The following is a 14,980-nucleotide window of genomic DNA, read 5'->3' as shown; positions in this document are numbered from 1 at the left end:
TGAGGGCGAAGATAGGGAATTTCATAATTAGAAGACAGTGTTTCATCATGTTTTATATAAACAAAACACCCACGTAAGACTTTTCTCTTCTGTTTTATGGTTGAGACTCAGTATGGATTGAAATATATTCACGAGACTCACTCCAATGTCTGAACATCAATTTGATGTTTAGTTTGCTTTCCAGTGTTAAAGGGTCTGTGTATACATTTTGTAGGACACAAAACACCATGTACACAGATTTACATTAAACTCACGCAGTTTTAAGATAATGGTGGTAGAAAGCTTCCTTTAATAATTACTTGCTGAGATGCTGTAGCTTTTGAGAAATGAGTAAAACAAGTTACGGAAATTATTTTCGTCCTAGATGACAAAAAGTATTTCAGAAAGTAAAACGTATTTTTGTAACATTGTTTTACATATTTCTCAAGAACTACAGCACCCAGCAACTATTACTGTACTTTAAGGTATAGATTTCTACTATCAGTGCCTTCAAACGGTGTAAGTTTAATGTAAATAGGTGGACATTATGTTTTGTGGTACAAAAAGTACCCAAATCCTTTAAATTCGCGCACTGTCTCCCATAAAGGGATGTCATAACTGATTCATAAAATTATAAATTATTCTTTCCGCACAAAAGGTTTTATGAATCTACAAATGTCATTTGGATTTAATCCAACAATTTTGCATAAGAGAAATCTTCAGACTGTCAAGTTTTGTGCACACTCACTGAATTTTAAGTAGCAAGTGATGATATTTTGTTTTATAGTTTTATAGCATAATATACATGTTGTGTATAATTTCGCTAACTATACAAGGGGGATCATGCACTCACTGTCATTCATGTTTCAAACTGGAATAAATAAACTGTAAAGATGAAAATAAAACAGCATACCTGACGATGCTGAGGAACAGCGGTATGTGGAGAAAAAGAAATAGGCCAATTTATTACCCATTTCATTTTATATACCTCTAGATGAAATACCTCCAGTTAAAATTAGCATAGCATTTCCGGCGACTTGTCTTCGGAATCATGTACGAGTTTTGCATTTTTGGTTGTATTAAAAAATTCCAACTTTCTAAAGATTGGGGACATTGAACATTCTTCTAAAGTGTGTATGGCGTTTATCAATCTCCTGTGTGTTTTGAAAGTTCCAGTTGAACAATTATTTGTATGATGACTTTGTAAAGATGGGTTGGTGAGATACAACTTCTGGGTTTTGTGGGGCGTGGCCGAGTTGGTCGAAACGTCAGGCAATGAACAGTTTGCTGCTTCTATACCATGCGTTATTTTGGTTGATAAGAAGTATACAATAGCTAGTTTAAAAGCACTGTATATAATGTACTCAACAGTATAAGATAAACCAAATTAATGATGGTTGACACTCCATTATGCTCGGATGGCGTGTTAACTTTGTTTCTAAATTTCTTTTGGTAACTTCAACAATGAGCAACGAATCAATTTTCCCCATCAGTTCACCCTTGCATTAAGTGAGACGCTTCGCGCCCAAATTACAGTCAACAATCTCGGCCTCTGTGTGTCATGTTAGACGCTAATTCAGCCGTCAACGTATTTAATGTGGGATTCCCGGAATCGTTTTCGGTTTTGATGGCCATGCATCTTGAAACGCTTGAAGTAGCGTTTAGACGTTAATTCAGCCGTCAGGTTTTTTAATCTACGAGTCTTGGAATTACTCCTGTGTGATGCGAAAAGTGCGGTGGATTATGGAGGGGGATCAAGTTGTCCGTACCGTAGTCGTGTTGATTGTTCCGTGCCATCAGAGTTTGACCATGAGGGAAAGGAGGGAGAAAATTCAAGATTGGAAATTAATCCGAGATTTTCAAACCTCTATCCGTCTTACCTTGAATAATAACTTAACTTTTAAATGCTACTTTTAGGATTACAGCTCTGTGAGTTAGCATCATATTATCTCAAACACATCTCAACAGTCACGGCGTGCACAGGCCAAGACAGTCATTTTTATTTTTAGTTATTTGGTTATTTATTTCAGTGCCAATCAGGGTGAATAGGGATGAGGATTAAGATGCTCGGTTTTAGATGTGGGAGGAAAACCCAAAATCGGGGGAAACCCACGCAATGAGGATAGGGACTGGACACCCTACCCACATGCAAGGCTCCTGACCAAGGTGGGATTCAAACCGGGGACAACAGAGGTGAAAGGGCAGGGAAAGAAACCAGTGAGCCAGTCTAAAGCACAAAAAGAAGTTCATCAGATACCATATCATAATCATGTGGCTGGTATCCTGCTCAAGTCTGCTAAGCAGAATCTTTTAAGCAATATTTTCTGCTTAAGCAGCTCTATGAAATTGGGACTTTTGACAGGGTTGTACAATTACACAAAGAAGTACTTCAGAATTATGCTTACCAGAACAGGGTTACCAGCCAAGATACCATGTACAATTTGTGGCTGGTATCCTGCTCATTTCTGCTAAGCAGAATTGTTTCAGCAAGAGTTTCTGCTTATAAGCAGCTCTATGAAGTTGGGCCCTGGACAGAGTTCTACCAATACCCATTCTTTCCCGATAGCATTTAGGATCTAGAGCAATCTCCCTGAAGGCCTAATCAACTGTGCATCTCTTGCTAGTTTTAAGCGGGGTGTACAGTCAGCCCAGATCCGCTAAGCCAGCCTAAGCTGTTCTCTATGCTCACTGTTCACCCACCTGTACTGTATATACTTTATCCACACCATTGCATGCAAACCACTATGTTATACGCCAGATGGTGAACTGTACTCTTAATGCAGAAGTATTGTTCAATATTACTAAAAGAGTTCGCCATGCTATAAAAGATAGCGAAAACCCCAGAGCAAACGCCTAGAATTTTAGACCTGAAATAGTGCACTCCGATCCCCAGCACATGTTCAAAAGATGCATAATAGGTCTTACGAATTATACTTAAACAAATTTCATGAAGACAATACGTTTTACCAAACAAGGCTAGTATTGACATTCAGGTCTGAGTGGTCAGGTCACAAATGGGGTTAGACAATGATGGTAAAAGGTATTTTCTGTTTTGCCCCAGTTTGATCAGTCTATCATATAATTACGGAAAATAATGTGACAGTTATTGGCGCGCTGCAGTGTAAACTATACGGGTCTGTGTACGTTAAGTATTATGAATATGAACATTAATGGCAATAACAACTTTACGTGGTAAGAAATACAACAGCTTTTGATAAAACGCATGTTGAGACATATGCCACTTCGAAGTACTGTGCAAATGGAAAAAATTATATCACTTCTTTTCCCCCAAAAATGAACTTAAAGGAACACGTTGCCTTGGATCGGACGAGTTGGTATATTAAAAGCGTTTGAAACCGTTTGTTATGAAATGCATATGGTTAGAAAGATGTTTTAAAAGTAGAATATAATGATCCACACAAGTATCACTCGAAACTGCACGGTTTTTCGTTTACGTCCGTTTACGTCGCCAACTATCACGGTCGGCCATTTATGGGAGTCAAAATTTTGACTCCCATAAATGGCCGACCGTGTTAGTCGACAGGGTAAAAAGAAAACCACGCAATTTCGAGGCATATTTGTGTAGATCATTGTATTCTACTTTTACAATATCTTTCTAACCATATACATTTTACAACAAACGGTTACAGAACGATTTTCAAAGACCAACTCGACCGATCCAAGGCAACGTGTTCCTTTAAGAAACGCTTCTCTGGTAGGCATCGTCTACCTGCGTGGACATTTCGCTCCCTGCGTGAACATAATATATATCGGTTACATCTCAAAAACGCGACCAGTAACATGGAATTTTCACCGGTTTATTTTGTTGTATAACTACAGTTCAGGCATGTATGCTTTCGTTTTGAAAGGGCAAGGGCACCAAGACATGTTCTCCTTTGTAAAGGGCACCGTATGAGGAAGTTGTACATTACTACTGTAGCATTGGCACCATGGAAATGACCAGGGGGCATGGAGGCAATTGCCTTCGTTGCCTCCTTGAAGTAGGCCTATCTGACTTGACAGTTATATTAGAACAAGCGAAAGGTTCCAAAACCGAAGGTATATTTTCTCAACAGCTCTCCGTTTCTGGTTACCAAGCAAAATTCTCTACTACAATATAATTTGAGTAATTACCAAACATTTCATGTGCCTTTAAAGAAAGCGAAAAACAAATCAATTTGAATCTCTGAAATTGACTGAACTTAGCGTCAAGCTTCTGCAATGACTTGAAGTCCAGTAGGCCTACTTATTCCAACTGAAGTACACTTACTAACATTTACTTGTACACCGACCATCGGGTGGTTTTTCCACGGATGTTAACTTACCGGTTCTCGTCAAATTACCCGCTCCTTGCTTCTCAATATCCATTCTAAGAGCACTTGTTTTAAAGATCAATAATTTATTTGTAGGTCTTCTTGCACGGCAAGAAAGTCTTAACCAAGAAAAGAAAAAAACATCCACAAGCATTGCATTGCATGTCTAGAATAACAACAACTGAATGCAAGCTGCGTCTGACGCTCGTAAGTGGGGAGTTATTCTACTGAATTTAGTGTACGTGTTCTGTACAGTTCCCAAGATGGCGGTGAATAAGACAATCAGCGTTCTCGGTTGAGTAGGGTTTATTTTATTAGCCAGAAATAAGAATTACCCAACATTCCCCTCATCGTGTAATAGCATAGAGCCATACTCAGTCGACGCCATATTGAATATGGGGTCTGTTTTCAACACATTAGGACGCCGTGCACTCTTATTTATGTACTTGTCATTTGGCAATCTCGTTTTGGGTACAGCTGTAGAGCTAGAAATAAGAATTAGCAAACACAGCCATCAACATAAAGAGCCATACTCAGTCTACGCCATATTGAATCTTGGGTCTGTTTTCAACACATTAGGACGCCGTGCACTCTTATGTATGTACTTGTCATTTGGCAATCTCGTTTTGCCAAATCTATTAAATCTCGTTTTGGGTACAGCTGTAGAGCTAGAAATAAGAGTTAGCAAACAGAGCTCTCACATAAGGAGCCATACTCAGTCAATACCACATTGACATCGGGATTCTGTTTTCTACACTTAGGACGACAGCGTGCACTTTCAATAAGGCCCAATAAACGTACTTTTTACCTGGCTATTTTGTGTTGGGTACTGCTATGGAAGTCTTATCGACACACGTGCTAATGAGATAGAAATAAGAATTAGCCAACAGTGCCCTCAACGTTTAATAGCATAGTGCCATACTCAGTAGACGCCATAATTGAGTTTGGGGTTCTGTTTTCTACACTGAGGACAGCGTGCACTTTCATTTACGTCTTTTACATTTGGCTATTTGGTGTTGAGTTCTGCTGGGAAGTGCAGTCTTATCGACACACTCTGTGCTAATGAGCTATAAATAAGAATTAACCAACAGCGCCCTCAACGTTTCGTATGTGATGCTTTCTCTTGTTGTTTATTGTTTTGTTTAGTAGGCCTACATAGTCAGTTTCTCTGAAACCGTAAAACAGTACTTTTTTTAAGACTAATTGAAATCTTAAAGGAAGTTATACCTTTGATAAAATATATTCAACAATAAATGGGCATAATAAAAACCACTCCAGATTTTCGGCGATATTTCTACATTATACAGTATATGTGAGCTCAAAAACATTTGTGATTACAACAATGATGTCCATAGCGAACGACAAGAAGATGATATTATTTCTTTGTTCATTTACTTTTTTTCATCATAAAACAATATGTCAATTTAGTGGCCTAGAAATCTATATAATTAAAACAACGGCACGGTAAAAAAAGAAAAAAAATACTTTAGCCTTTAAAGCCCAAGCTTAGATCAGGTGTAAGATTTTGATAGTTTTCTTCAACCAATTATTTACTAATCTCCTCATTACAGGCAGGAATGTCAATAACCGCAATGTGGCATAAAGGTGTCGACAAAACCGCGTGCTAGATTTGGCGGTTCACTCATTGCGCTCAGTCCCCCAAAACAAGGTCGTGCGCACGCAAGGAAATTCTACTTGAACAAGCGCAAAGTGGTGACTCGTAGTATAATGAACGTCTACGTTTAGCGTGGACAGACTCTCTTCAACAACACCTACGGTAGGTGTTGCATAGTGGCTTCATTTTCAAAGTCGATATCGCAATCACAACGCTAGCAGTTTGTGTGCCGAATTAAGACGCGGGATATTCGAACGAGTAGCTCGTGTCTCCTTTGGGGTTTCCCACACAACACGTCATAACCCCGTTTCGCATCGATTCCAAAGGCAAAAATTCACTGTCATGCTCTACGCGTTCAGAAGATCTTTAGGCTACAACTCTCACCGCTTTGCTGTATGCAGTTTTTAAAGTCACTTTCAACAACTTTCAACATTCGTAGTGCACGGTACGAGATGTCACGCCTAAACACACTATTGTGACATCTCCTGTTGTCAGAGTCGATCGATGCAAAAGCATACTTCACTACTGTCATATTTTGTCTTATGACATCGTTTTGTGAATGATTGCCACTCCACGTTATAAATAGGTCTTAATAGATGTGTTGATTGTCTGTCGTAACTGTCAAGAATGATGGTATCTCTTTTTTTTTATCCGGCGTTCAGAGAAACGAAAATCAATAACGAGGAGTAAGCGCGGGCGCTTGGATGGACTGCACCGGGCAATCTCGCCGATCACCCCCACGGCATTAGCAGAGGGCTATAGGGTCGAAGACGTGATCAGAAGTAGATGCATTTTTAGCAGTTTAATTTTGACGGGTTAATTTTGCGTCGGTTGTTCAGGTCTATCACCCTTAGCTGAAGTATAGACACTCGCGTTGTCCGTGCGGGACTATACGTTACTGCTACAGCTCCGAGAGCTACGGAAAAGCTTTCAAAAAAGACGGGCAATGCATTTGTAAATTGATACTTCTTGAAAGTGGCACACATTCAGGCTATACTTTAATGTAGTTTTAGTCGGAATTGAAGTGCTAATCTCTTTTGGAACGTAGAGTGCTATTTCCTCATACATAAAATAAAACACTTGTACAATGGCTAACCCATTATCACATTTGTTTGTTTGCCTTGCAGGGATCGTTTTATTAGAGTAAGGAGTTTTGAGTTGAGAGTGACGGGTTGTCTTTGGAGTTGAACTCGTCACTTGGGATAGGAGGGACAGTTGGTTCGGATGGATGGAAGGTTTCTTGCACAGCTTCTGTGATTTCCCTTGCGAGTGAACGCCACGAATAAACTACATGAAAATCATGAGGGAAAATTCTCGGATCAAAATGTGACCGAGTACTTGCGTCAGTTAACTTCAACACGGCGGCGACCAATCATCAGCAAGACTTTCATTTGCAGTTTTATTAGAACTACGCCAATTCAAAATGGCGACTGTTTCGAGCGGACCAGAGTACGCCATTTTGAACGATGATAACCCGAATTCAACCGGCTTTGATAACTTCTCCACCACGACCGAGCAATACCACGCGCGGCCGTCCTACGAAGTGGACACGGCAGTCTTTGCGGCCAAAGTTATCTCAGTGGGTCTGATCATCCTGTTAACCGTGGTGGGTAACACCATTGTGATAACAATCATACTCTCCAATAAGCACATGAGAACCACTACGTACTTCTACCTGGCGAATCTGGCCGTAGCAGACATCACTATAGCGTTGATATCGGAATGGACGTGGCTAGTCAACCACTTGATGAAAGTTTGGGTGTTTGGGTCGGTCATGTGCAAGATGTCCGCACTGGTTCAAGGTAAGTTGCTCTTTTCGAAACTCGGGCTTTAGGCTTGGAAGTGCTTTCGGTACAGGGCTTTAAGATCAAGCAGGGTGCTGGAAAAGAACCCGGGCCCATACAAGCCACGGTTTCGAAAAGGCTTTAGGGCTTTGCGTGGATTGGCTATGGCTTCAAGTAGAGGTTTAAAACCCTGCTTGAGGCTCGGGCTGCGTCAAGTATTATTGTGGATGTTTTACAAAAGTGTTTGTTTGTCGAATTCAAGATCTGCAAAGAGTTACTCAATTATGATTTTCTTCTGTTCATGTTGGTGTTTGCCATTGATTGTGGCTGTGATGCACCTTGCCATAGGTTTCAACAATCTTATATCTTACCGATTTTTTCATTTTAAAATAAGATGGCAATACTCACGGAACTGAATAAATCAACTGATATTATTGTTGTGTGCACCAAGAAGTCTGCCGAGATAGCCGTCCAGTTTACTTCAGCAGAGATCACAGTGTCAGATACACACAAAAAAATAAGCACTTTCCTTTGTGCATTGAAGTATAACTTGAATAACAACATCCTTATATCACCTTGATTCGAATTACCCGTTTCTACCTTAAGTCATTATGGCACAAACATCAAACACTGAAAGATGGTTTTTTGAATGGACGGGCAGAAAGCAGGTCGTCAGACTACGGAACACATTTCTGCCATAGGCGAGTTTTATCAGAGGGACTGTATTTTTCTATAAAATCCCTGCCGTTTCAGCCGCTGATCGGGTTTAATTTAATAACATCGGCAATCCCCTTGAAGGTCTTTTCAGGACGACCATGACGTAGAGAACTACTCAAGACGAGGCAGAAAAACACCACCCCTGAAACCCCCCAGAACAAAACGAGAAAGAAAAAAACGAGAACAAAATCGAAAAGGGGGATATGAGATTCAAGAATATTATATGAATGCCACCTTTTTTAAACCAAATGCCAAAGGCAGTAACTTTGTTGCCATTGAAAGATACACTGTAACTTGGCCTAGGGGGTGAGAGCGGATCATGGGGAAGGGGGGGGGGCGAGGGGGTGGTCTTCAGGATGAAGATATCTTGAATGGGCACGGTGTAGCCCTCTAGCATATATCGTATCGTATCTGGGACACTGCGCGGAAGCTGGACGTACATACATTATAAAGCAATGATATGTTGAAGGGGAGCCTAACCAGTGCTTCAAGCCTCATTTTGGGTTGCGTGGAAGAATAACTGAATGCATAGTTTGGATCAAGTGAGGATACTCTAGTCGGTTGGAATACACAAAGAGTGAGGCTGGTTTTTGACAATTACATCAAGTCTATTCCACCTTTAAGAAACCATTTTATAATCTTTGACTTTTGGCTCATTTTTTTATATAAAATCCAACCCTTTAAAGGTAACGCATAACTGTACAGGGCAGTTTAATGATAACAATATCGAGTTTTGTTTAGGAAACATCACCACATCCTATTAAGACTTAACTTTCTGCAAGGAATTCGGCGAACATTACACGCCGTTCCCTCCATGGCAGTTCCGCCGTTAAATAAAGTTGAACAGTCTTAGGTTTCTCCCGCGCATTTGCCGTCTGGCCGGCTGTGTTGATACGAACCGTTTTGATAAACTCACACTCGACTTATATCCGTTGGCTGGGAAAATACGTTCCACCAAACTCAATCATGCTTAAAGGCAGTGGATACTTGGTTATTACCCAAAATAATTGTTAGCATAAAACCTTACTTGGTAACGAGTAATGGGGAGAGGTTGATAGTATAAAACATTATGAGAAACGGCCCCCTCTGAAGTAACGTAGTTTTCGAGAAAGAAGTAGTTTTCCACGAATTTGGTTTCGAAACCTCAGATTTAGAATTTGACGTCTCGAAATCAAGCATCTGAAAGCACACAACTTCGTGTGACAAGGGTGTTTTTTCTTTCATTATTATATCTCGAAACTTCGACGACCGATTGAGCTCAAATGTTCACAAGTTTGTTATTTTATGCATATGTTGAGATACACCGAGTGAGTCACTGACAATTACCAATGGGTGATAGTCAAAGACCAGGGCCCAATTCTATTGAGCGGGCTAATTTCATAGAGTAGCTAAGCACACACAAAATATGCTCACCACAATAAATTTACCAGCCAAAATACCATGTCACATGTACGAATCGTGACTGGTATCCTGCTCATTTCTGTTTTCTGAAAGCAAGTCTTGACTGATAGATATGGAACAACATCCGATGAAACATTGTCCGTGATTGATGGTTTCAATTTATCTAACGCGGTTTTAGTAACATGAATTATTGATCCATTGTGTTGACCAAAGGCATTTTTTGAGTTCAGCGGAAGGTGTGAATGAGCGTGACATTAACGTTCCATAGTCTGATTTTTGCCCAAAGAAACTGATGTTGTTTTCTTCAACGAGTTGAGCAGATGATGCTGTTTCAAAACGAAAACAAAAACACGGAAGCTTTCTAATATGCCACACACTAAGAACTCAAAAATATTACTGGGTTAGACTTGATTCGGAAACGGGTCCCGTGGGCCTGAATATCTGGGTCAGATCAGTATTATTATTAGGATCCGGCTTCGGTGTCAAAATTACCAGAAATGGGTCAGATTGACACAACATCCGGGTGAGAAAAAAATACCGTTGTTTGACCAGTTTGACCATTACTCAAAATAATTGTTAACATAAAAACTTACTTTGCAATGGATAGCTGTCAGTAGTTTAAAACATTGTGAGAAAAGACGTCAGGCCTGAAGCCTGTCATATAGGTATGCACCTGAAGGCACTAGAAACATATTTCTCAAATCAGGATCAGGACAGGGCATTCAAAGTACCTTCCCCATAATTAAATTTAATTTCATGTGAACTCAATTTGGAAAACCCTTAAATTCGTGTGAACTCAATTTTGACAACCCTTTTTTATGGCAGCAAATAATGTGTACACCATTTCCAAGATCATTTCTAGGTTTAATCTACTGAACTAGAAAACAAATGAACCATTAGTATATAAAACATAATACCACCGTTCATGGTTAAACAGAGGTTGCACAATGTCATTTCCCCCATCAGTGAAGCGTATATACAGGACATTTCAGCCTCATGTTTAAGGTCAGTAGGTTTATGCCAACATGTCACTAATGTTATTACAAACAAACCCTGACAACAGATCACATGGTCAACGCGTTGGTTCAAAAACCTAAAATGCACCAGTGCCCAATCTCAAGGCACTGCTTACCGCTGAATTATGCGCTTACGAACACCATTCTCGCTTGCTGATGTACATGTACACGCGCTGAATTTGTAAGCTAAGAATGCCTAACAAGGGACCTTCGTGCTCCGAAATATCAACAGGTCATGGGTACCGAAATACCACCATGCACAAAAAGGAATAAAGAAGCACCATCAAGGTTCCAAGATACACCAAAATTACCAAAGTGTCCTCGCTACGTGGAGTAAACGCACAGGCAAAAGTTCCCTCTGCTAACCCGTGAAATACGTAAGCGCGGAACTCCCTGTTTCCGTAAGCGTCGATTCTTTGGTTACGGTAAGCAGATCCATGAAACTGGGTCTCGATCTACTACTCTCCACTCATCACCAACTGCACGTTACATTGGAACTGACAGCACATGTCAGGTATATTTGGATCCGGTGTTCGTTTCAACACAAAGTGAGCTCGCCGGCTGGTGCCTCTAAATGATACGTTTGATACAGTATGACAACATTGTCATCGGCCAATGCATCTTCGTTACCCCCTTGGTTTCAGACAAAAATGACAGATGAGATAAAATAATTTAAAGGGAACATTTACCTTTGGTCTTTGGAACAGTTCGATTCCAATGCTATTACCAATTTAAATTACCTCGTTGTAACCATGTTTTCGCTACTATGTGCTCGTATAATCCATATTTAAATGCATTGAAACACGCACGGGAAGTTTGGGACCGGCAAAAATCCTCGTATTAACTGGAACATCGTTATATACGCGCTCGTAATCACGAAAGTAACTGTATACAACAAAAATAACCTGTGTGCAAATTTCATTTCAAAAAGTGTTCGCGTTTTTGAGACATTGCCGAAAATATGGAGCGGGATGTCTACACAGGAAGAATAATCTGTATTTGGAATTCACAATCTGAGAAACGTTTCTGAGATAATATTTCTCAGGTTCAATTTTTGGGGGATTAAAACTGATATATTTTCCATAGCCCCATTACTTCGACGTGGAATGACTCTCAACATGTTTTTTCGAGCAAAACTGCTCTATATATTTCTGACCAAGTCAATCTTTAATGCCATTAATTTTGAGCGATTACGAAATGTATATATACTTCTCTTTAACGGGGAAGGCAGCATACTTATTGAGTTTGATCGGAGATGTTTTTGCATCCCTCTCCCCTGTTGAAGGGAACTGTCTCACAAAATTGTATACATAATCTAACAGCTGCAGTGCGTCTTATCTTGTAAGTTTTTCAAGGTCATTAATTGTGGAGTAACTACCAAAAAGGTATTCTCTCCTTTCAAATATCAAGGATACCAAAAGTACCTATAATGCCCCCAGGAATTGTTTTCTTCTAACATACCACCATGTCTGAGAAATGATTCCATAATCGTGCGGTTTAGATTTCGAATTGCATTAAACTTCTCACAAGGGACGTTGATTAGGATATTGCTAGTCAAGTTAGAATAATATTATTTTCCATTTTAAATCGCTAGAGGAGCCACGTGGTATGCAGTCACTGGAATGTTGCGAAGCATTTTGTTTCTATGGCGATGTAGTCATGTTCTGATATCTCATGTTCTGGACACTGTTGGTAATTGTCAAAGACTAGCCTTCACAGTTGGTGTATCATAATTTACAATAATTAAAGAATATTACATTAGTTATTAAAAAGCTTTACAATAGAAAATACATAGTGAACATTATTGATAAAAAAATCAAAAAATATTTTTTTGTCTTTGATAATATTTTTTTGTCTTTGATAATTACCAAACATGTCCATGGACCAGTGCCTTTAAAACGTGGAAATAGTAAGTTCCGGGGGGGGGGGTACCAAATACCATTGTATTTATCGTAATTAGTGCTTTTCTGTTTGCATGGTACTCTATGCCTACGTGTTTTTGTATAATATATACTCTTTTAGTTTTTGAACCCGTTTGCCAGTGGAAATCGAATTTCTATTTGTTTTGTTTTTAAATGTGGACAATAAATGAAATCGAATCGAATCTGATCTATTCAACAGCACGGATACAAAGCCTATATATACCAAGTAATCGAAGCCCTAAACCCAGTAACAAAAGCACATTATTTTCAGAACATTTTTAAGTAACAGTGTATAGATCAAAGATTGCTTCTAGATACAATCAATAGCCTGGCAAACTTAAACCCTCGTAAATATTTGCTGTGTCTACTCAGCCCATGGAGGAAAAACTTCCTCCATGCTCAGCCTCACGAAGAAGGGTGGTTACCCGGAGACAATACAGCGGGTAAGATAGACAGGGATGCCGTGGGGTCTCTGCTGCGATTCTTACGGTCGGTGTGGCCGGCCTGGATTGGGTGTCGTATCGCATAGCACGGGGCAAGGGAACTGACATAAATTGAAAGCTCAACATGAAAGGAAACTGGGCCGTACGTTTCATGTTGCACAATACCCTCTCTCTATCTCCAAGTGATAGACAACTTCTGAACTTAAGACCATACTTTGAGCTTTTTTCTTTTGTGAAGTCATGGGATGTACTGAGGCATAAAGGACAATTCGGCAAGTACAAAGTCAAAACAAAAGAAAATATTTTAAAACACTTGAATACAATTAAATACAATACAATCCCGTCAATCCCGTCAACCATCAACAACTAGATTCAAATGTTTTTGATCTAGCGTTGGTTTGCACAAAATAACGCGTAAACCAAACTGATTTTGTATTCATACGTTTTGCAAATGAAATATCAAGTCTTTACATGCATGTTTTGTTTACAGGAACGGATGCCTTAGAACCAAAATTGAAGCAGGTGTTAAAGTCTTTACAAAAGAAAGGTTAACAATGCCTCAATACAAAGAAACTAATATTGACAAGGTTAAACAAGTACTTTTCAGTAATCCGGTCAGAGCCAGAGCCAAAAACACATTAAATCAAAGACATTACTCAAACTCAAATATAAACCTACCTGCAGACTGGAGTACTAAGTACTCGAGTACTAATATTCTTACTCGAGTACCAATACTCGTACTCAAGTATACTAATTATACGTACTCGGGTACTAAATAGTAATCGTACTCGAGCACCAATAATCGTACTCGAGTAATACTCAAACTTGATCCTGAGTACCAATACTCTTGTTCGAGTAGTACTAAATGTGCGCAACTTGAGTAATAATCATAGTGTTCAAAACTCAGATAGTCAACGTTATATAGGGTGCGTTTGTTTAGTTTCCCTGGGTCGACCCCGGTGTGTGGCGTTTTTTTTTCCCAGGACGAACGTGGTTAGTTATCTGCACACGTTCGTCCTGGAGAAAAAACACGCCACACACCGGGGTCGACCCGGGGAAGCTAAACGAACGCACCCATAGAGATATCCATCGCTAGTCTGGTAAACCACGAAAGAAGGAATTCGATGTCTCTGATAAGTTCTATAAAAACCTACAGGCTTCTAACCAAACAAAAGTTTTTATTGTCATTATCTTCAAGAGTAATTACCAAACGTTTATCATCCCTTTAAGTGCAGTGATACAGCTTCTTGATAGAGCGCTATATATAAATATTTGTCTATTATTGCATTGTATTGATCGTGCTATAACACTGACAGGTGATTGTACACAACTATAAGTCAATACAGTGAACTAACCAATCTGGCCAATTTGATAAAAGGATAACGGAAAAATCCACGTGGAATTTCAAATGAATTTTGAGCAGATGTTACATCATTAATTTGTCCCCGCTCTTTTTTTCTGTAGGCGTTTCGGTGCACGTCAGTATCCTGACGTTGACGGTCGTCGCTGGGGACCGGTACTTCGCCATCTTGCATCCGCTGAAATCTCGCGTGATTAAGAGGAACGCGGGACTTGTCATTGGTGAGAGAATTCATGTGTTTGCCTCTCGGTTCGGACAAACGCACTTGAGGTTTAATTTAGTGAACGTCTATATAATGCATATATTTTTATGGTGCAACTAATTTTGCCTATAAAGTGTTCTGTTATTTTAATAGGAAGAAAAAGCCCAATGATAGACCATGGAGGAAGGAATGGGTGACACCTTATCCTTTGACTAAATTGAAAGCCTT

At 39.6% G+C, this 14,980-nt stretch overlaps 1 protein-coding gene across 3 annotated transcripts in view; it reads left to right on the top strand.

Moving 5' to 3' along the window:
- Positions 1–14,980, top strand: part of LOC139953054 (neuropeptide FF receptor 2-like) — a 48,877-nt gene that overhangs the window by 27,692 nt on the left and 6,205 nt on the right. For all 3 annotated transcript variants that reach the window (XM_071952453.1, XM_071952452.1, XM_071952454.1), the window contains exons 3-4: positions 7,035–7,709; positions 14,655–14,771. In XM_071952453.1, coding sequence (XP_071808554.1) covers positions 7,331–7,709; positions 14,655–14,771 — 496 coding nt within the window. In that variant the 5' untranslated portion in view covers positions 7,035–7,330. The remainder of the gene's footprint in view (positions 1–7,034; positions 7,710–14,654; positions 14,772–14,980) is intronic.

The sequence above is a fragment of the Asterias amurensis genome, chromosome 21 (assembly GCF_032118995.1).
Source record: "Asterias amurensis chromosome 21, ASM3211899v1".
In the NCBI taxonomy this organism is placed as follows: Eukaryota; Metazoa; Echinodermata; class Asteroidea; order Forcipulatida; family Asteriidae; genus Asterias; species Asterias amurensis.
The sequence above is the reverse complement of the archived record's forward strand: the minus strand, read 5'-3'. Positions and strand labels throughout refer to the sequence as shown.